This window comes from Lethenteron reissneri, chromosome 37 (assembly GCF_015708825.2).
Source record: "Lethenteron reissneri isolate LAM-NWPU_2019-01 chromosome 37, ASM1570882v1, whole genome shotgun sequence".
In the NCBI taxonomy this organism is placed as follows: Eukaryota; Metazoa; Chordata; class Hyperoartia; order Petromyzontiformes; family Petromyzontidae; genus Lethenteron; species Lethenteron reissneri.
In genome coordinates this window covers 3442837-3464136 of record NC_083815.1, presented here as the reverse complement: position 1 = coordinate 3464136, position 21300 = coordinate 3442837, and the positions used below count along the sequence as shown (strand labels likewise).

The 21300-nt window shown below is 47.8% G+C and overlaps 1 protein-coding gene across 1 annotated transcript; it reads right to left on the bottom strand.

Moving 5' to 3' along the window:
- Positions 1–4086: 4086 nt before the first annotated feature.
- On the bottom strand, positions 4087–21186 carry DERA (deoxyribose-phosphate aldolase). The gene is made up of 9 exons (XM_061566662.1): positions 21057–21186; positions 18222–18319; positions 17548–17695; positions 16222–16317; positions 15086–15220; positions 14417–14545; positions 13932–14044; positions 11957–12106; positions 4087–7194 (listed from the first exon to the last, which is right to left on the bottom strand). Exons 1-9 carry the CDS (start codon positions 21085–21087, stop codon positions 7138–7140), a joined length of 957 nt encoding a protein of 318 aa, XP_061422646.1. The 5' UTR covers positions 21088–21186; the 3' UTR covers positions 4087–7137.
- Positions 21187–21300: the final 114 nt, after the last annotated feature.

Here is a 21300-nt window from a genome sequence, read left to right as displayed (position 1 = left end):
TGGATGGGAGGGGTGGGTGGCTGTGAAATATGAAAGGGCCTGGGAGAGGGGTGGAGTCATTGCGAAATCTCGCGGTGGAACACAAAAAAAAGTTGCAGGGCGGGTTTGGGAGGCGAAAGAGAAGCCAACCGGAGTGTACTGGATCGGAGTTGCCTGTTTGTGGCACGAAAGCCAAGGTTAGGCAATCGTAAACTCACAGCAATCCGCCCGTGTCTGTTTTATTTTCTTTGCTGCGTGAAAGTGGGGGGTGGCACAGTGGCTTGCGCACTGCGCTACGAACCCGGCCACCCGAGTTCGATTCACGCTCACGGCCACCAACGCCAGTGACGATTATACGAGCGGGTCCTGGATCTCCCCTAGGTCGACTCAGCCTGAAAAGTGTACCTGGTGCGGTGTGTAAACATCGCCACTGGGGAGACAAAGGCGGCCGGGCGTGGTGCTGGCCACCCACCCCCTCGTGTGCCGTTTTCCGGCCTTCATAGGTGCTCGCTAACAGCACTTGCCACTATAGTCTGTTAAGGCTACACGGGGGAGCTTTGTCTTTGTGTGAAAGTGGAGAGCGATGGGTGGCACGGTGGTTAGCGCGCTGCGCTACGAACCCGGCAAGGACGATGACCGTAGCTAAACAGTTCTGGGCCTCCCCTAGGTCGACTCAGCTTAAAATACTTAAGTGCATGGTGCGATATGTCAACATCGCCACGCGCGAGACAAAAGCGGCCGGGCGTGGTGCTTGCCACCAACCCCGTGGTTAAATAGGCGCTCGCTAACAGCACTTGTCCTGACCGTCTGTTGGAGGTTGCCCTCCGCGGTGATCTTTGTCGTGGACGCCAATGGACCTCGTGGCGTTAGGCTGTCGCTTCGGTGGCTGCGTCGCAACTTCGCGTATTTGATGTGGACGGTACTGTGTGTGTTCCCTTGTCAAGTTTCCATTTTAGTGCAAGTCACTCTAGATCTATCTGTGCAATGCTTTCTGGAACTACATTGTACGATGAACAGTCTTGGAAAAAAATTTAACCCGTAAAAACTAAGTTTTTCACTATAAATCCTTTATATGCGAGGCGGCTAGAGTCCTCTCGTCGTCTGGCTTGAGATGGCTGCCACCTATGGGTCAGATGATTGCCTGCCACCATTAAGCAATTGGTAATTAAATATAAAAAAAATCCTAAAAAGTGTAAAATTTAGGAAAATTTTTTTCAAGAAAATACATTGTCACGCACAACGAGTCTGTGTGCAAAATGTCAGCTCGATTGGATCACGGGAAGTGGGTTAAAAACGACCGAAAGATTTGTACGGTCGTAAGCGCGCAAGCAAGCAAGCAAGTGAACTTAATATAAAGGATTTTAAAAAACCGCTGGAGGGAAGGCGATATTTTTAACGTTGATTTACGTGCGTGCCGTGTTTTCCATTCTTCACGCGACACGGTTGTTTTTAAATCCTTTATATTAAGTTCACTTGCTTGCATGCTTAGGACCGTGCAAATCTTTCGGTCGTTTTTTAACCCACTTCCCGTGATCCAATCGAGCTGACATTTTCCACACAGACTCGTTGTGCGTGACAATTAATGTTCGTGCAATTTTTTTCTCCAAAATTTTACACTTTTTAGGACAAAAATATTATATTTAATTGCCAATTGCTTAATGCTACCATGCAATCATCTGACCCATAGGTGGCAGCCATCTCAAGCCAGAGGACGAGAGGACTCTAGCCGCCACGCATATAAAGGCTTAATAGTAAAAAAAATTGTTTTTACGGGTTATACTTGTTTGTGCTCAATTACACAGCAGTTGCTTCATTGATGCGCTTGATTTGTTTGTGATTGTGGTGACCCACGTCACTGTTGCAAATGAGACCAACCTCGGTCCCATGAGTTCTCACCTCGCAAAATAAAATAAACTTTACCGAAAGAACCAAAGAGTAAAAGAAACTTCCTCTTCATCATCGTCTCTTCTCGCTATGACGGGTCCCACTCAAGCCAACTCGTTTTCTCTGCAATGTTTATACGTCTCCAATTTTGGGTTTGTTTTCCCATCCACGACTCTCTCCTTCCCTCCTCCCCCCAACACTGCAATGGCAATCTGTAGGTTGACTCGGCCTCAAATGACCATGGTGTTGTGCGTGAGCATGTTGGGGAGACAAAGGCGGCCGGGCGTGATGCAGCTTTCATCAGTGCAACCCTTGCGTGCTGTGCCGGCCTTAATCAGTGCTTGCTAACAGCAAGTTGCGCAACACGTAGCAGTACAAGTTCAAGGTAGCAGGTATATGCGTATGTCTCCTGCGCGTGTGTGTGTGATTGGGGATGTTGGGATGTGCTATGGTTGAGGGCAAAGGGTTGTTGTATATATATCGGGAGTTCAACCTCAACTTTACGGTCACAGGATAACGAGGGGGCAAAGTTCCATGCGTCCGCTTATCAGTCACGAAGTCCGTGACATTTGACGGTGACACGGGAGGCTTGGCAACAATGACGCCAATATTTACACGAGCCCTGGACAACCTACAACCCGGTTCTTTGGCTTCTAAAATCGGGCCCATTCCGGGTAATTTGGTAGTAAGAAACCCCATGCATGTGTAGTGACGTAAATGAAGTCACCGTAGTGGTTTAGCGCCAGCTACTGTCGTAAGAAGTGGAATTGTACGTCTTGAGCCTTTCTCTGGCACTGGAGCAGCTATGGCATGGAAGCAGGCCCTAGAGGGCATGGCTCGGAGAACGGTCAAAAGAGAGGGCATCTGAGGACATGGCAGTCTGGGTGACCCCGAGAGGGCACGTGACCGGCGCGAGGGGGGTCAAAGGGGGCTCAAGGGACACGTCATGCTCGGATGAGAACCTTCTGGTGAGTTTTAGAAGAGGGCATGGCCGAGGGCGGAGCGAGGCCGCGCCCGGCAGCATAAAAGAGAGGTCCCAAGAGCAATCGAGTCTGTTTTTAGGAATGGAACCCGTCGGTGCTACGTCGCTTCCATCCTCGGTCTTTATGCTCAGCATCGTGGGTCAGGCAGTGTGTTACTGACTGACCCGGTTATAGTTACCCCATTGTGGCCTAGTTAACCAGTGCACGTTCATGCAGTTACCCTGTTGTGGTGTGAGAATAAACGTGTTGCCTCCAAGTTCAAGTGTATGCCTCCGTAGAACCCCCTACACGTGTGTAGTGGCATAGTGCTGGCTGCTGGCAGAAAAGGGGATCTGCGGCAAGGCAGTTCTGACGTCAGCAGGCCACGATATACACGAGGGGGGACCTCGGGGAAAGGTCACAGGAGGGGCCCACCAGGAACCCGCTCGTAGGTTCCAGAAAGGGGGTGTGGCCGGAGCGGAGTGAGGCCACGCTGACAGTACAAGAGGGCCCCTGTGGGGGGACCTCGGGGCTGTCGTTGGAGTGGGATTCTCGTTGCCATCGTCGCTGTCGCCTCCACTCGATATTGCATTGCCAGATAGTTGTTGGCGGTCTCGGTTCAGCGCCGTCAGTGTTAGACGGTTAGAGTTGTGTATAGGCTAGCAACAGTATGTGTACCCACGTAGAGTTGTGTATAGACGAGCAACTGTAGTGTGTGTACCCACGTAGGGTGTTAATTCTAGATTTGAAGCTTTCGTGACTGCAAGGATTTATACTCTTAGGTTTTTTTTCCGGTAAAGTCACGTAGGTAAAAATAATAGAAATAATAATTATTATTTCTATTATTTTTTATTATTTACCCACGTAGGGTATGTATTATACCGATGGTGCTAGTGAAATATAAGTGCCTCCAAGTCTTATCGTCTCGGAGTTAGTCACTACACATGCATGCATATGGGAGGGCACGACTCAAAACTCTGCACAGATAACAGGTCGGGAACCTACTTGCTGCACTACCCCAGACACCACCTTGTTGAGGTGCGAGGTGTTGACCTTAGGCACAGGACAGTGCCATCTTTGCAGGTTACATCGACTCCAATTGGTCAATGGGCTGCTGAAAGATGGAGCGATGAAATCGCCTTGTGTAGCAGGTTAAGCTGGATTGAGGCTTTCATTGAGCAGTGGATAGATGGCTGCTGCTGATGCTGCTGCTGCACGGAGTAAACATCCTCGTCGAAACGAGCAGGAACCACATAAAACATTGTTCCCTTACAGATCATAATTTTATTCATAGTTTTATAAATTCACGCGAGCCTTTGATTTGAGATAAAAGGGAACAAATTAAACGGAAGATTACCTTATACCCTCATGCAACATTCAAAAGTATGCCGTGCCAAGCTTCTGATCAATTAAAACACGATTGTTTAATGAGATAGCGACGTGACTCGAATATTGCACGCTTTTGATGTACCACTTAAAATATGCTAATGGACGTCTTAGGCGACACGTGCAGTTTTGTTGTGCTGCGAACGCGGTTAACCGAGCCCGAATCCCGGCCACGGCTAACGCCGGTGGCGACTGATGACCGAGGCGATCCTCGATCCTGGCCTCCTTTTCCTCACCAAACTCACATTGCCCGGCGTTGCGAAGTATGTGGTCGAACCACCTTCAATCATCAGCAACGCGCGGGGAGGCCTTCCGCATAGCAGTGGATTGACAAAGGGCTGCAAGCAAGCGTGCAATAAGACGCAACAATGTGTAAAACGCACGCGACCATTCGTGCGTATGCAAAAAAAAATCAAACGTCGGCGTATGTGTTGAACTTCTTTCGCACCGTACGTAGCCAACCGTGCTACTCGTAGGTGCGAAAGCCCGTGTGCCTTTTCCACATTGTTCGTGTCTTGTCTGGCACTTCTGGTTTTCCAGCGTGGGGTATTACTCTGTTGTGATGGGGCGGGTTTTCGTCGTCATTGACAAGAGTTGATTATCGCGCACAGCGGATAATGAATTCACGCACTCATGGCATGCATAAAGCCACAACTTCGGGATCAAAGTGTTCTCTTGTAACCGCTATTATGGCGATTGTGAACTCGTCTAGCGCTGCACCACTGATTGAAACAAATCGTCAACAGGACGGGGGGGAGGTCCTGAGTGTGAAGAGGCACAAATCCTCAGCCACAACCCTCCTGCTGCCTTGTGGTGCACCCTTGGCATGCCGCTTATCCTTTCTGTACGTACACCTCAATACAGCCCTTGTCAATCAAATGCTGAAGGCCATTCCACGAGGGAAATGTGATACTTCACCACGCTGGTCAGTGTGGGTTGGGAAAGCGCTCGGACTTTGGAGCATATCATCATGACTGTCCCCATGGGCAGATTGCCCAGAGGTGTCGACTTCATATTTTATGTTTCCACTTTCCTGTCTTGTACCAAAATGGTTAGTTGTGCTACGTCTTTCTGGCACCAATCTCTGACGTCATCGTCGTTAAGCCATTCTCCGTTAGGTCTTCCTCTCTTTCCGGTTCCTTCCATTTTTCCCGAATACACTTTCACTGGTAGGAACCTCCTGGTTACACCAGCCCACAAGGGATTATTGTGTCCGTCCGTAGTGCAGGAAGAGGCTGGGTAGGGAAGGGCTGGGTGGGGGGTGGAAGGGGTGGGGCTGGGTGGGGAAGGGCTGGTCACCCCGTGGTGCCCTGATAAAACTCAACGTTTAACCTACTCACGCCGGCTTGTGCCCGCCCTCAGTCTGGCATCTTTGCGGAATACACCACTACCGCCGTTGACCCTGGCCATTGACCGAGCAACCCAACGTTCCTACCAGCTGCCTCCGCAGGAATGTGTTAAATTTCCCATTTGGGAGCACACATCCAATGGATTTTGCCGCACTGCCCTCTGCTGACAGGATAGCCCCACAGCAGCCCACAGCACCTGTTCAAGCCCGGTGGTCACGTATCCATCAACATCCACGGTCAACCCAGCAGGAGTCACATCGCAGTCGACCATTACAACGCATACAAATAAAAAGAATAACATCCCTTCTTTCACACGTGGAATTCAATAATCAATATCGTTGAAGCAATATGTAATTACATGCCCCATAGCAATGTCCTGTATTTGTTGACTTGTATTCCTTGCTTCCTCTCACACACGCAGAGAGCCGCAGTCTGTCGAGGCTGGGACGAAAATCGCAGATAACTTCCTCCCGTGACAGTGACAATTGCCTCTTCTTGGCTCGACTCTCTCCGAGTGATTTAAAAAACTCCCGAAGTTACCGCGCGTGTCGCAGGTTTGTGCTGCTCAGTAGTCTGGCACACCAATTATGCAAAAGTTTTGCACAGCCTGGCCCTCAAGAGACTGCAACCACAACACTGCAAATTCGGACACTTATTTTATGCAGGCACGGAGCCAGGTTGCATGTTTTGTATGGTTCACTTGTTGTTGGCTTGCCCCACATTAGGATTTTTGCACACAGCGTTTTAATTATTTTTTGTTTGAATATTTGCTGGTTTATTCCAGGATGTTTCTGTTGCGCGTCGTCGCTTTGGGATGTTCTGTGTTCATATTTTGTTTGTTGTGGTTGCACCCGACTTAACAGCCGCATGGCTCACAGGGCTAATCCTAATAAATGAAACATGAAAACATGCCTGGATGAACACTAACATAGCTTAATGGTGGCTCAGATTAGGGGCATCCCTACCACATCTGATTTGTCTCGGTTGACACAACCGCCCATCCGAAAAATGCACACTCGTTTATGCTGTGGAATGTACTCCTATAAAACTCGCAGACATCAAGAGGTAACAAAGATCAATTAAACAGCTCAACGATGCGTTCTCTCCAGGGTTGTACCACGCATTGTTCGGCATCATATCGGATATTTAGCTCCAAATATATGGGGAGCTTCTTCAGGAAATGAATTGTTTTTTATTGATGTTTACTTCCTGAAGGTCCGAATACTTAAGAGCGAAACGTCAGACATTTCATGCCGAATGGCAAACGGTAACAACCCCAAAATGCATTGCAGAGCTGTACAGCAGCAAGACTGCAAACAAAATAACCAGCAGTGACAATTAACAAGTTTACGTTTGTTGTACACATTGGTAATCTTTTTGTTTTCACCTGCATTTAAAATGGAAAAAACCCAGCGTCACATGCTGAAAATTAAATGTCAAATTAAAAGGTTAAATCAGGGCAGAAATTAATCATTGGCGAGGGTGGTAGGACTGGGGAGAATGATGAGTGCGATTGGAATGCTGGTGAAGTTGGCAGGCGAGGATGGGGTTGGAGTCCAAAGTCAAGGGGCCATGGGTCAAGCCATGGGCAGTTCGTGGGTGGCGGCGTAGTGGCCGGTGACGTGGTGGTAGATCTGCGAAGACACAGAACGGGGCCGTGTCAAGCTCACACGGAAAGAACCGGGTCCAGAGACTCTAGAGACCACCAGGATGGCCTCCTTTGCAAGAGTGAGCCGTTTTTTGACAAAAAAAAACATTATAAAAGCCAAAGGAAACAATGCACAGCGATGAAGCGAACAGAAATCGGAACAAAAAGAACCGACTCGTATGAGAAGTCGAATATATCGCATAAACACAAATAAATGTTAAATATGAGTAAAAAAGCAGGTATGTATAAATATAACAAGAAAAAGTATGCATATGCTTGGATTCTGTGACGCTTTCCAACGTGGATTTGTTCTTGGAATCGCTTGATAAGAAATAATGTAATAAGGGATAGTATTGCTACTCTCCCCGCAGTAAGATGACATTGCATGTTACGCGCCACGTGACGCCATCTCATTGTGCGGCTGTGGGGAAGTGGGGGGAGCTTAGTTAACAAAAGAGGTTGAGGTGCAACACTGCAACTGCTTGCTCATGCCCCTGCTGGGGATGTGGGACTGGACATCTGTGAACAAGAGCTTTATAGCTCATCGGATTCCTCCAGTATAAATAAATATTCTGATTCTGATGATTCTGTTTCGGATATCTCTCATCACTGACATCAGCCGCTGCCGGGAATGGAACTTAGGTTGTCGCCGGGTTCATAGCGCAGCGTTCTATCCACTGCACCCTTCGTGAAGAGCACTCGAAAAATATAACTCAAACACAATGATGACTCCATTCGTTTAAAACTTGCGGCCCGGGAGCGCGACTGAAGTGCAAAGCATCGTTTAAAGCATGGCCAGAGTAACGTCCCACGACACGACATTAAAGTTGCTGCTTGTTGAGAGTGGGCAGCGTTGTAGAACTCCACAGACCCGTGTATCTGACTGCAAACAGTTCTGGAAAATAAGACCCATGTGTGTCAATGGAGATGTCTATAGCCGTGGCAGGAGAAGAGCCTGCTCACCACCTTCCACCCGTGCGCTGTCAAGCACCGCTGGGGAAGTCGTGTTATTGTGGGGCGAATGTGTGAAAGTGAAACTTTTCGCGCTTTCCTCAGATTCTTTTGGCAGTTGTAATTGCAGAGGCCAGACATTGGGCTCTCGATGCGATTGACTCTAAAATGAAGTTGACGGCAGTGGTTAGGAATTGATTGGTCCCATGCACACTTACAAAATGAAATGAGGCTGTGGAGATCGTAGATGACATTGTGTATTTAGGTAGTCACGTGCGCGTTAAGAGAAATCATATTGACGTAGACTCGTAGAGGAAAGGATAGTGGGGGAAAGGACATGTGTCAGGGAATGACGGCCGATGGTTGGGGCTCATGATGCAGTAGTAGCCAAGGTAAGGAACGTGCCTGAGAGGATGTCTACAGCAGAGATAGAGCAATGAAATTAACTCGTATGTATGAACTTCTTTTGCGCCGTACGCAGCCAACCGTGCTAATCAGAACTCGTGTGCAAGACCTGAATGGATTGTTGCATCGCAAGGTTGTGAGAGATGGAGATGGCTTGGGGAGGCCTTCATCCAGCAGTGGATTGATCATGGCCAATGATGATGATGATGTGTATTATGCAGGGGGTTATGAGAAGAAAATCAGGAGGCTTATTGAGTTAGTAGTGTGCATTTGGACATACTAAATAGACCACTATGTAAAATTAAGGATGTCATCTGTAGTATGAAGAGAGGGGTTTGAGGCAGTAATAATGTCCATGTTACTGCATGGGTTAGAGAGCATCTAGAAATAAACTTGTGTTTATGGAGAATCCTATTGGCTACATACGGTGCAAATGAAGTTCAACATACACACATATTCATTGCACAGTAAGCAACTTTGAAGTTTGTAACAGAACGCAGCTACAAAGATTAAAGGCGGTTGAGTTTGGTGGGACACACGTGCAGGATGGACGAGGGGACAGGTCACCGAGGCAGGCAATGGAGTGGCACCCAGAGGGCTCAGCAACCAAGGAGAAGACCTTCAGCCATATGGTGGTGATGAAGACACCGCAGGAGCGGACCTTGATGGTCAGGTATCAACCTCATAACTACAGGATCTAGCACAAGCAAACATGCGATGACGAGGCGTGACGGCATCAGCAGCGCTCCGCCGAGATGACCTCTTCACCTTAACGCTGCCGCATTAGCGAGTTTTGAAAATCGACAGTCTTTCTTCGCGTTCGCTGCTCGCAACGAGCATGCAACACCGGTCACGGCCGCCGGTCTCGCACGCTCCGGCATGAACCCTTCGGCACCACAGTCTTAATCTCAGACGGCCTTCCATGTGCCAAGGGTGAGCACTCTCTCGTTCTCACTAATCAGCTTCAGGGCTACAGCTGCCGATAACCCTTTCACCCAGGAAATGTCGACTGTACGGATGAGAATAAATACACGGTGGTGGCATGGAGACAGAATATTCTTATCTTTGGATGATTTTGGTGCTTCATGTTGAGATGATGCCACGGCTATCTCTGAGCCAGTGTTAATTTTAGTGAGCGTTTAATTTAATTAATTAATCTATTAAAGCTACAAACTGAGACTTAACTAAAATTCCACATGTTGTCGTCGGCTATACTGGGACTAACACGCCGATGAAAAGGTTTTCTATTTGGTATTTGCAACATCTTAACACCTGTTTAATTGCCAGAAAGGGTAAAACCTACTCTTAGTTTTCATACACCGATTAAACTAACACCAATGGAAACCATTACAGCCACGGCCGACCCCACGGTCAGCGGGGCTGGCCATGTCGCTCTGGTCACATTTGGAACAAGGTTACTTCAAAATGACAACCCCTGCCAGCACTTTGTAACAAGTAAACTCGTAAAAACAAAGTTTTTCACTATAAATCCTTTATATGCGTGGCGGCTAGAGTCCTCTCGTCCTCTGGCTTGAGATGGCTGCCACCTATGGGTCAGATGATTGTCTGCCAGTATTCAGCAATTGGTAATTAAATATTTAATTTGTTTTCCCTAAACAGTGTAAAATTTTGGAAAAAAATTTTCACGAACATTAATTGTCTCGCACAACGAGTCTGTGTGCAAAATGTCAGCTCGATTGGATCACGGGAAGTGGGTTAAAAAACGACCGAAAGATTTGCACGGTCGTAAGCAAGCAAGCAAGCGCGCAAGTGAACTTAATATAAAGGATTTAAAAAAGAAAAAAATCTGACACTGACCCATCGCATCTCGCACTGGCTCCTCAGTGACCACGCGCCCATCACACCGCACCACGAGGTACTGGTGTACATGGGTTAGGGAACGTGTAGAATACTCATTAACTTTTTTCTTGAATTTAGTTTGTTGTCCTTCCCCCACACCCCCGATTAGCACGGTTGGCTACGTACGGTGCGAAAGAAGTTCAACGTACACGCGTACTTTGCTTAGCCCCAGACAATACACTATACCCTGAACCAGGGAGCCTACGTAGACTTTGTATAATCAGATTATTTGCAGTGGCTGGTTGATTGATTGGCTGTGCGAGCTGTGTCTATAATCTCATTAATTATGCTTCGTGCGACAATGAGATAATGAGGTAGTGAATTCACCGCAAGGTTATGGCACTGTGGTGGCTTTGTGCCACCGTGATGGTTGCTTCACACTGTCAGGGTCTTCGCACGCATTCCCTGCTTGCAAAATGAAAAGGCCAATTCTATTTAACATATCAGACCTGAGATCGATCACAACAGTATTTTGTCATTCATAATGCATAAAATAATTCGAATTCATACGTAATTGTGGTCTTCAGTTTACAATATGTTGCTGTAATTATAATTGACCTCAGATCTGACAAATATATAATGAATGGACACAAAGTCAACTTCGAATATACAATTAATATCCAGGAAGTCCATTACTCCACTTACAACAATTGTACTTTTTGGTTGTCAGCATAGGCAGCTTCGAGACAAGTCTTTCCCAGCAGCGTTGTTGTTTGAGCTGCAGTTGCTGCAGCAGATGGTGTATGGAGGGGAATGCATTATACTGGTAGGAACCTCCTGGTTACACCAGCCCACAGGGGATTGGAGGGGTGGGGCTGGGTGGGGAGGGGCTGGGTGGGGAGGGTGGGGAGGGTGGGAGGAGTGGGGCTGGGTGGGGAGGGGCTGGTCACCCCGTGGTGCCCTTATAAAACTCAACGTTTAACCTACTCACGCCGGCTTGTGCCCGCCCTCACAGTCGGGCATATTTGCGGAATACACCACGCCGCCGTTGACCCTGGTCATTGACCGAGCAACCCAACGTTCCTAACCGGCTCCCTTCGCAGGAATGTGTTAATGAGACACGATGGCTTTATCCAATTGTTATTCACTCAATCACTCTGGCCTCTCTGGGTGCTAAGTGAGAAAGGGGCATTGCTCGAAATGTCACCTATTATGTACAGCTTGGGTTTTTTTTGTTTCACTTGACAATGACAAGAATGCTTCAGATGATGCATATATATTGAACTTCTTTCACACTGCACATAGCCAACCGTGCTAATCGGGTGTGTGGGGGAAGGACAACAAACTAAACACAAAAAGCAGTTCTCAATAAATGTTTCAATCTAGATTTAAAAGTGCATAGCTCCAGTGGCTTCCTAATATCGGAAGAAAAAGCGTTCCAGACGGTCGCAGAAGACATTTGAAAGTGCGCGATGCAGTGACCGCCTTTGTTCGATTATGTTGATGACGTTGGAAAGGGACAGATTTCATACACACGTGACCAAAAGCAGTGACGAAGAATGTGGACTCTGTGACGCTATCGCCACGCCCACCTGTCTCTCGATGTCGGTCAGCAGCGAGCTGGCACCCAGGCGGAACAGCTCCGGACTCAGCCATTCGTTGCCCAGCTCCTCCTTGATCAGCACCAACCAGGCGAGGGCATCTTTTGCGCTGCGGATGCCACCCGCCGGCTTAAAGCCGACCTGAAAGGGAACGTTTGAATGTAAAGAAACAATCGGACAGCAGTGCAAAGGCCAACAAGATGTGAACTTCAAATATTTTTTACGACACTTTCTTTGAGTCTTATTCGATCTGTACACTGTAGAATTTCTGATATATATATATATTGCGATGAGATATTTGGCCAATTAGAGTCTTCCTGTTTATTCAACTTAAATGTTTTTTTTCCCCCTATGCCAATTATATTCCCATTGTGGCAAAGGTGTCATTTATTCAGATGAAAAAATGTTCCTCAGGAACCCTCGCAGTGAGCAGCACACCCCATTGTGTAAGATGGCACCACAGATCAAGTCCCTGCAACAGGCCCCATTACTCGCACGATGGCCACTCTCAGTGGTTTTGTTTCTTTTCAATTTGATATCAGAATACCCACAATTACACGGGGAAAACACTGGAGCGCATCACACACAGCATCTAAAACCACTTTGCTGGACTGCATCCAACAATACATCTTCTCATCTATACATATTCCCAATGAAGGACTCTCGTGAAAAAAAAAATTCAGCCGCAGTGAAGCTTTCCAGGGTATATAAAGGACATCGTTTTTAGTCGATGGCGCAGTGCACTGCATTATTAACCCAGAGAGTCGAGTTCAATTCCCATCCACAGCTAACATCCAGGACATCATTTTTATTTGACGGCACAGTGCACTGCATTAGTAACCTAGAGAGCCGAGTTCAATTCCCATCCACAGATAACATCCGTGGCGAATTCAGAATTCCAAGTCTATTTCCCACAGAGTAGGGCCCACCGAGCAAAGAAGCTGTTTTTCAAGGGCGACTCGACCGGCAGACAAGATCAAAGCCACAATTACGGATGTAACAAGAGCAATCATGCTGTAAAATTACATTCACACTTAAAACTTTTGTGATTTTAATAGTCAGTTTAAATGATGCCAGAGATAGCAGAATGGAAATGCTAAGAGACGAAACTAGGTGGTTACAAATTTTTTGGGGCAGCTACATTAAATGCTTTTGATTCAAATTGTACGCGACAGCTGGGAACTATTAATGTACAATCAGACGGGCGTCGCAGCTTTTTAGGATTGTCTCTTGGTAATAACAGGCTAGACCATGAGAGCCACTCTTTGTCGCATTCTGCAAACAAAATTCTATATTTCAAGTGCCACAATGCACGTGAATACAAGACGTTGGTCCTTGATGAATAACGTCACGAAGCAGTCCATGAAGAGCCACGTGCGGCTCTGGAGCCTCAGGCCGCCGACCCCCGGGTTAGACAATACACATTCCTGCTGCGGAGGGAGCTGGTAGGGACGTTGGGTTGCTCGGTCAAATGCTAAGGGTCAACGGCGGCGTGGTGTATTCCGTAATAATGCCCGACTGTGAGGAGGGGCACAAGCCGGCGTGAGTAGGTTAAACGTTGAGTTTTATAAGGGCACCACGGGGTGACCAGCCCCTCCCCACCCAGCCCCAACCCTCCCACCCCCACCCAGCCCCACCCTCCCCACCAAGCCCCTCCCCACCCTCCCCACCCAGCCCCACCCTCCCCACCCAGCCCCTCCCTCCCTCCCCACTCAACCCCTCCCTGCACGACGGACGGACGGACACAATAATCCCCTGTGGGCTGGTGTAACCAGGAGGTTCCTACCAGTATAAAGAGCAAATCTACGGACAATTGCCTTGTAGATGAAAATAAAATCCGTGGCGAGGAATATATCTGAACCGCTCCTGGAGCAGCCCCCTCCCGCCCCTCCGGCTCTCTTTACTAAGCCACATGGGCGAGGGCTACATGCCCGTGTGCTCTGTAGGAGCGAGGTGCGTCGCGTGCCTTGTTCCCAGTGCGGTGGTGGTAGTCGCGGATGGCTCGCACCATCACCAGCGCCACGGGGAACGTCGCGTTAACCCCTTCCTTCCCCGTGGACGTCTTGATGAAATCGGAACCTGTGGCAAAATGAGGGGGATGGGGGGGTTCATTGCTTCGTTCCCGCATGCAGTCTCCAAATGCCTTACCCAGCCATTGCCTTGTGTCAGAATTCAGAAGCTCAGCAGGGTTGAGAGTGGATACGTGTTTGTATATGAAACTGGGTGTTGTTGGCTGCTGCGGGGCTATGCTGTCGGTAGACGGCAGTGCAGAAAAAAACATTGTTGGACTGCACCATGCTCTGACGCCGACACTCCTCGCCTTCGCGAACCTGCAATGACCAGCGTGCGTGACGTGTGGTCAAATAACCCCCACGGCCCGCACGGCATGGGGAGGGGCTCTCATCCAGCAGAGGATGGAGGAGAGAGGCTTGTACTTGACCACGTGCATACCGGCCATCATGGCGACGAGGCTGGCCTTGTAGACGTTTGTGAGACTGCCCAGGTCTCCGACGGCGAGGATGGTCTTCATGTGCGCCTCTCCGCACGCCTTGCGGCACGCTCGGATCTCCTCATACAGCGCTGCTCGCACACAATCACACATAGACGCACGCACGCATGATCTTTTGCTTCTTAACAACGCTGTGGTCTTCTTCGACCGACCAGCCCCTTTACAGCGGCTGCTGGGTTCTGAAATTCTAGCAGCAGGCAGCAGTTCTCCACTGTTAGTAATCACCATCATAGCCCATCTGTTGCTGATGGTTCCATGTCAAATCTCTGCATTCTTGTGCCGCCTCCTCCACTCCTTCAGTCCATCCTTTTCTCGGTCGTACCCCGTCTTTGTTTAATTTCACCAGCGTTGCCATTGCTGTTTGGTGGCATTATTCTGACATGTGTGCATTCCCCAATTATTTATATTATTGTTCTTTCCATCTTTAAAATCCTTCTAACTAACCTTGCTACTCCGAGTATTTTTGTTTATGACAATTCATCAGATTATTGGAGCGTGGGTGGTGCGTAATTACATGCTTACTTTCGGAATTTCACATTTTGCCCACATTGGCCATCCAGTCAAAACGCCGCATCCCATTTTCTCATTGGCCAGCCTGACGCGGCAACTACCTTTCCATTGGCCGGTCAAGGCGAGCGCCCGACTGATGACAATGTCAATCTCCTTGGCTCCGTCGGCGACGGCCAATCGGATTTCTTCGAGCCGGGTCTTGAGCGGAGTCTGCCCGGCAGGAAACCCCGTAGCCACTGCAAGAGATTAAATGACTTAATAGGACTTTCAATTACCTTTGGCGGACAACCGCACGTTAGAACACACATCAGCATTAACCAATTATAATGGAAAACATAATTAGGGCTCAAAACCAATTACTGGGCGTGTTAAAATGAGTAAGAGAGTGTTACCATGTTGGAAATGTTCCCCTCCTTTATCCAATTAGTGCTGCTAAGATAAGATGTTCGCAATGATGAATAAATATCGTTTGCGAGCCGTTTCGCACCGGTAAAAACCGAAAGAACACTTGCGCGCAGCAACACAGGTTCGCCCACGCACGCGTGTTTGATTGCGACAGAACGTGTACATTCTCACTAACCATGAACATAACCGCTGGGGGGGAATTAATCACAGTGCGGCAATTCGCTTTGTGCGCACTGCTTGTTGAGTGTCGTGTAATGCGAAACCTGTCGGAGCAAATAATAAGGGAAAATGTGTCGAAACCAACAACGCGTTTGAATCGCATAAAAGTGTGAACGCCGGCAGAAGGCCAATTATCCCCGCGGCAGATTTGTTCCTGGAAGGCCGAGCAGCACGCATATGAAGGTCAGAAGGTCAGACAGGGCTAAGAACTGTACAGTGAGTGGAGTGGGAAGCTGGTGAGTACAAGTGAGGCGATCGTGCATGGCGAGAGTGAGACAGCGCGGTGAGAGTGTGGTCAGCGTGGCGAGTGTGGTGAGCGTGGCTGAGTTTGTGACACCGGCGAGCGTGCTGTGAGAGTGTGGGGATCGTGGCGAGTGTGGAGAGCGTGGCTGAGTTTGTGACAACGGCGAGCGTGCTGTGAGAGTGTGGCGAACGTGGTGAGTGTGGTGAGCGTGGCTGAGTTTGTAACAGAACAGCGAGCGCGTAGTGACTGTGGTGAGCACAGCGAGAGTGCGCGTGCGTGGTGCGAGCGTGGTGGGTGTGGTTTGTGGCACACTGGCGAGTGCATGGTGAGCGTGCGGTGAGCGCGATGGGTGGCGAGTAATCTAAATACCGGATGCCACTGGGATGTCGCACCCGGCGGACTTGAGAGCTTTGACAGCGTCGGACACGCGAGACGGATAAACACACACGGCCCCCACCGTGATCCCTGCGGGAATACAAAGTGGGCAGATGCAAACCTCACGCACGACATCATCACATGCACACGTACAGCCTTCTTCGTGGATCCACAAGCCGTGTGGGTGATGAGGGTTGCTTGACCAAACTCCGCCACGCTGGCCAGTGCTGGTTGGTGAAGGTGGGAAGCATAGATGCGGGGATTACGTTTTTTGTTTGCATTCTGACCACAAGTATTGTGGTTCATGCAGACATAATTCCTTGTAAAAGGTTTCAGTTTGGTGTTTAAACATCTTAACACCTGTTTTGTTGGCAGAAAAAAGGGGAAAACCTATTCTCAAATCCAATGTATTTGCAAGATAAACACGTACAACTTGGGCACATGGAAACTACGGTTTACACAGCTCACCAAGATCATGTGACCCATACTGCCGCCCTCCTTTAAAGACACAAGTATTCCCTGACACATTCCTTCAATGGGGTCAATGTCCCAACGTTAATGTGAAAATGTGGGCAGTGGTTATGTCCACTGGCAGAGCTAATTGGTGAAAACTCCACATTAATATTACAGGGAGCAGTTTTTCTGTAGGAAACCACGACTAAAATGATGACACAATGGTACTCATTTTATTGATCTTATTGTGACATCGGGCTGATTAAAGAATCCAATTCATACAACAAATGGACCAACACATTTGTGAATCATGACTCCATAGTTCTCACTCAGATTGCAGTAAATTAAAAAGGTTGCCAAAGATGGAAAAAAATCCCTTTATTTTATCTTATTCACCCCACTATATTCTTAGATGATAATCATCATCATCGTTTAACTCACCATCATGATTTATATACATAACGTTTATTATATGACTCAGATTGCATCATTGATGGATATCACTTACATCATTGATGATGATGACATCCTTAGAGTTAGTTATAATCTATCATTCAAAAGTGATTAGATTGATTAAACATGTTAGACATAATGATGCATTCATTGATCCATTGACTAAAATTGATGTGCATAGATTCATGCATATGTGAATGGAGTATTTTAGTATGTATGCAAATGTTATGCGGATGTTATAATAAGTTAAGAAAACAAGATGAATCAAAACTACAAATGAGAAAAATGTAATCGTGGGGGCAGTGACTCATGAACTGCCCAGTAGTGAACATGTACAAAAAAGCATGCACACGTTTAAGCAAAAACATTCGTCTATAAATCCAGAGCCACACACACAACCCACCACAGACCCACCTTTATCCTGCATGCCAACGGCCTTCAGGAGGTCCTCGCGAATCGGCCACTTGGCCTTGAAGCACAGCCTGTGCACGTTGGCCGCCGTGTCGTCGCCAGAGAGGGTCGTCAGGTCGATGCAGGTGACGGCCTTCAGCAGCCATGCTGCCTGGGAGGTCACCAAACGCTCGGGTCAGCAGCTTCGCCAACCAACTTCACAGGACGAGGGGTTATTCACCGTGAAGGGGGGGGAGGGGGTTAACTCGAGGATCAAAGTGATTCTAAACCTGGAATTTAGCCAAATTGAGCGCAGCAACTAATTCTATATGCAGTCATGTGTGACCGGGCTGAGACCATCAACTTACTTACACTTGAGAACCTAATTTAATCACGGGCAGCTGCCTGGATTCAAACTCAGGCTCTCAGTTGTGCCAGATCAGCACTCCACTGAACTGAGCCACTGAAGCACCTTAGGGCGAGCACGTCTTGACGAAGTTTAGCTAAACCCAAGTTCTCAGTGGCACTGGCTCAGGGGCACTGATATGGCCATCCTGAACCCCCGCTGCACACCTAACCGCTGCACACCTAACCGCTGCACACCTCACCGCTGCACACCTCACCGCCGCACACCTCACCGCCGCACACCTCACCGCCGCACACCTCACCGCCGCACACCTCACCGCTGCACACCTCACCTGCCACTGCTTCTTGACAGTACGTCGGGCTTGTAGCTGCTCGGCACGCAGCTTTACGGCCGGCAGGTTGACCTGCACGCGGGACACCCAGTCCAGGTCTGCAGGCAGTGAGCACACACACACACACAAATCCTTCCCGTTACATCAGTTTCGTTCATGTAACCAGTGTTGTTTGCAAATTATACTTTACGCTCTTTTTATGAATGTGTGTTTCCACGAATTGTATTCCAACTGAGCTGTCGTGTCATGTCATGAAGAATCCATTCAGATCTCGAGTGGAGGCGAACATCACAGAACTATAATAATAGGGTTTTCCCCCTTTTTCTGACAACAAAACTCATCGTGTGTTTTTGTTTGCATTTGACTGCAGGTATTGTGGTTAATACAGACATGAATCCTTGTAAAAAGGTTTCAGTTTTGTTGCCAGAAAAAGGGGGAAAACCCTATTATTATATTTTGGTACTGGCAAAGGAGGTCCAATGATCACAGAACGACTTCTGAAATCCCTTCATGCTTAGGTTACACTATATTTATCTAACATTTAAATGCAAAAATATCTCAACGTGCTCAACAGCAAAAGTTTATCGAGATGTGGAGTAAAATAAGCACAATAATGCAACGGACATTCAATGACAATTATCGCTCATAGGACCTTGTCACTTCTTCTTCTTGGTTCTTTCGGTAAAGTCACGTAGAAGGGAAGTAATAAAATAATAAAAATAAAACATAATAAAACAATTCTTAAGTGTGGCAGTGCAGTTTGGTGGGGATTGCTGGTGGTGATCGTGTGTAGTGTGGGTTGGTGGTTGTTTGATGATTACGGTTGGCTACGTGCGGTGTGGGTTTGCTGAGGATTGGTGGTGGTGAAGGGGGTGTTCTGGAATTGTGGCCATGTTTTTTGAGATCATGTTGCTGGACTTTCATTTGTGGACTGACGATGCTTCTCAATGGCCATCTGTTAACCGTACTGTGCATGGAGCGGTTGGAGTTCATCTCTGTGCTTTTACAGTAAAAACCCGGTTTACGTCCGCGATGCGTTCCTGAAAACTGCAACGGATATCCAAAACGACGTAAATCAAAGCAATTTTTCCCAATCACCAAAATACTGCACGTAAGTTTTATATCGTCTTCTGCAGAACAGTCCATTTCTTTATGCGCGACGCAAAGTAGTTTGTGTGCGGGGTAGGTGGAGGCGAAGGCTGAGAGGCGACGGATACGAGAAAGGACGGACGGACGATGCTGTCAGCAAGTGTAGGTTTAGTGGGCGCAAATCAGGTAGCAGTGTTAATAAAGTGACCACGTATTTGCGAAATAAAAGGGGGGAGCCCTAAACCAGGGGTATTACAGTGATGCCATTCACCTCTTGTTCTTATTTCCCACCTCTTTCCCCTTAGCGATGCTACGTTTTCTTCATTTATTTTGTAAGCCACTTTGAATAAATGTTTATTAATCAGAGGGACCGCTGTTTCAAAGGTAAACAAGCACACCGTAGCTCACCACATTCATCATGAACAATGCATTATAACACGATGAATATATAACAGGCTGACGTTTCAAGCAATGGCCCTTCTACAGAACAGAGAGAGGGATCTACCCACTAAGCCAAAACTAGCGTACGATACATCTCAAAGGTTACATTTTATTTGAAGCTTTCGTGACTGCAGGGATTCATATTCTTGGTTCTTTCGGTAAAGTCACGTAGAATGGAAACACTAAAATACTAAAAAATTTTTAATCTTTTATTCTTTTATTATTTCCCATCTACGTGACTTTACCGAAAGAACCAAGACTATATATCTCAAAGGTTGATTAATTATATACAAATATTCCATTTGGATACATTGCTTGTTGTGAAATGAGACATTAAATGCTCGGAATGTCGTTGAAAGGGGGGATTATCACTCAGTGTAAATGTTATCCAGTGGCAGGGAAATAAACCCAGGTTGCTGGACTCGTTGCAAAATTCGCTAACCACTCTGCCACTACTCCATATATTTTTTAACGCACGCAAGCACAGTTAACAGTACAGATTCTTGAAAGCACAATTCCTCTGCATATGTCATGCATGTTAGAACCGATTGCCATTGACGAATCACCGAGGTCTCTCTTGAAAGCGAGTTGTTTAATCTCAGCGGACTCTCACCTGGTTCAAAAGTCTCCTACCACAAAGCGCCTATGACCCAGTTGACCACGTAGAAGACTTTCGCGACTAACATTATCCATGATAGAGGTCTGTTTGCGTTAGTTTGCGCCAATATAAACCCGCCACAGTGCCGCGCATGACCACTGCGCCCACCTCGCCATCGCTTCCTTCCTTCTGCCAGATATCGTAACCACAGTGGTGGGAGCGGTGGCGCAGCAGTTAGCGCATTATGCTACGACACCCGGCGGCATCAAGTTTGATTCGGGGACCACGGCTAATATCGGTGGGCGCATTACAATCAGAACTGGTCCCAATCTACAAATATTATTGACTAACCGGCGTTGACCATCGTGGTGAAGTATGGTCAAACAAGCCCCACGACCGACACGATGTGGGGAGGCCTTTATCCAGGGCAGTGGCTCAAAGGCTGTTGCATGATGATGATGATTATTATTATTACGAGCTACTGTTCGCACACAGTAGCCCACTGCTTAAATTGCGGTTGTTCAGCAAAGGCCGAAATTTCCAACAACGCCAGGAGCCCAACAACAAAACAGCACCGTGAAAGTTGTAAGTCTGTCAGGTAGAACGAACTAAAACGTGCAGCAGCAGCTGTTGGTGAAGCGTCAATGCGCGCCGAGACGGACGACTGATTGTACCGATTAATATCGGCGAGAAAGTGAAGTTCCTACCGAGTTCCAGTCCCAAGTTGCGAGCCGCCATCGCCTCGACCGCTCGCCACTTGACACGGCCGCCTGACTCCGGAGCATCTTCCAGAAGCGGCAGACGTCTACCGTGGAGCCATTAAAACAACCAGAAGACTATCTACCGGTAGAGGCAGAGTCTTCCAGAAGAGATCTACCGGTAGAGGCAGAGTCTTCCAGAAGATGTCTACCGGTAGAGGCAGAATCTTCCAGAAGAGATCTACCGGTAGAG

Bases quoted from the DNA above. Each gene is read 5' to 3' on its own strand.
- DERA (XM_061566662.1), bottom strand. From the start codon at position 21,087: ATGGCGGCTCGCAACTTGGGACTGGAACTCG. The intron at 15,221-16,221 runs GTATTTAGATTA...AATCTCTTGCAG, and splicing joins CGACATCCCAGTGGCATCCG to TGGCTACGGGGTTTCCTGCC. The intron at 14,045-14,416 runs GTATGCACGTGG...ATTTTGCCACAG, and splicing joins CCTCGTCGCCATGATGGCCG to GTTCCGATTTCATCAAGACG.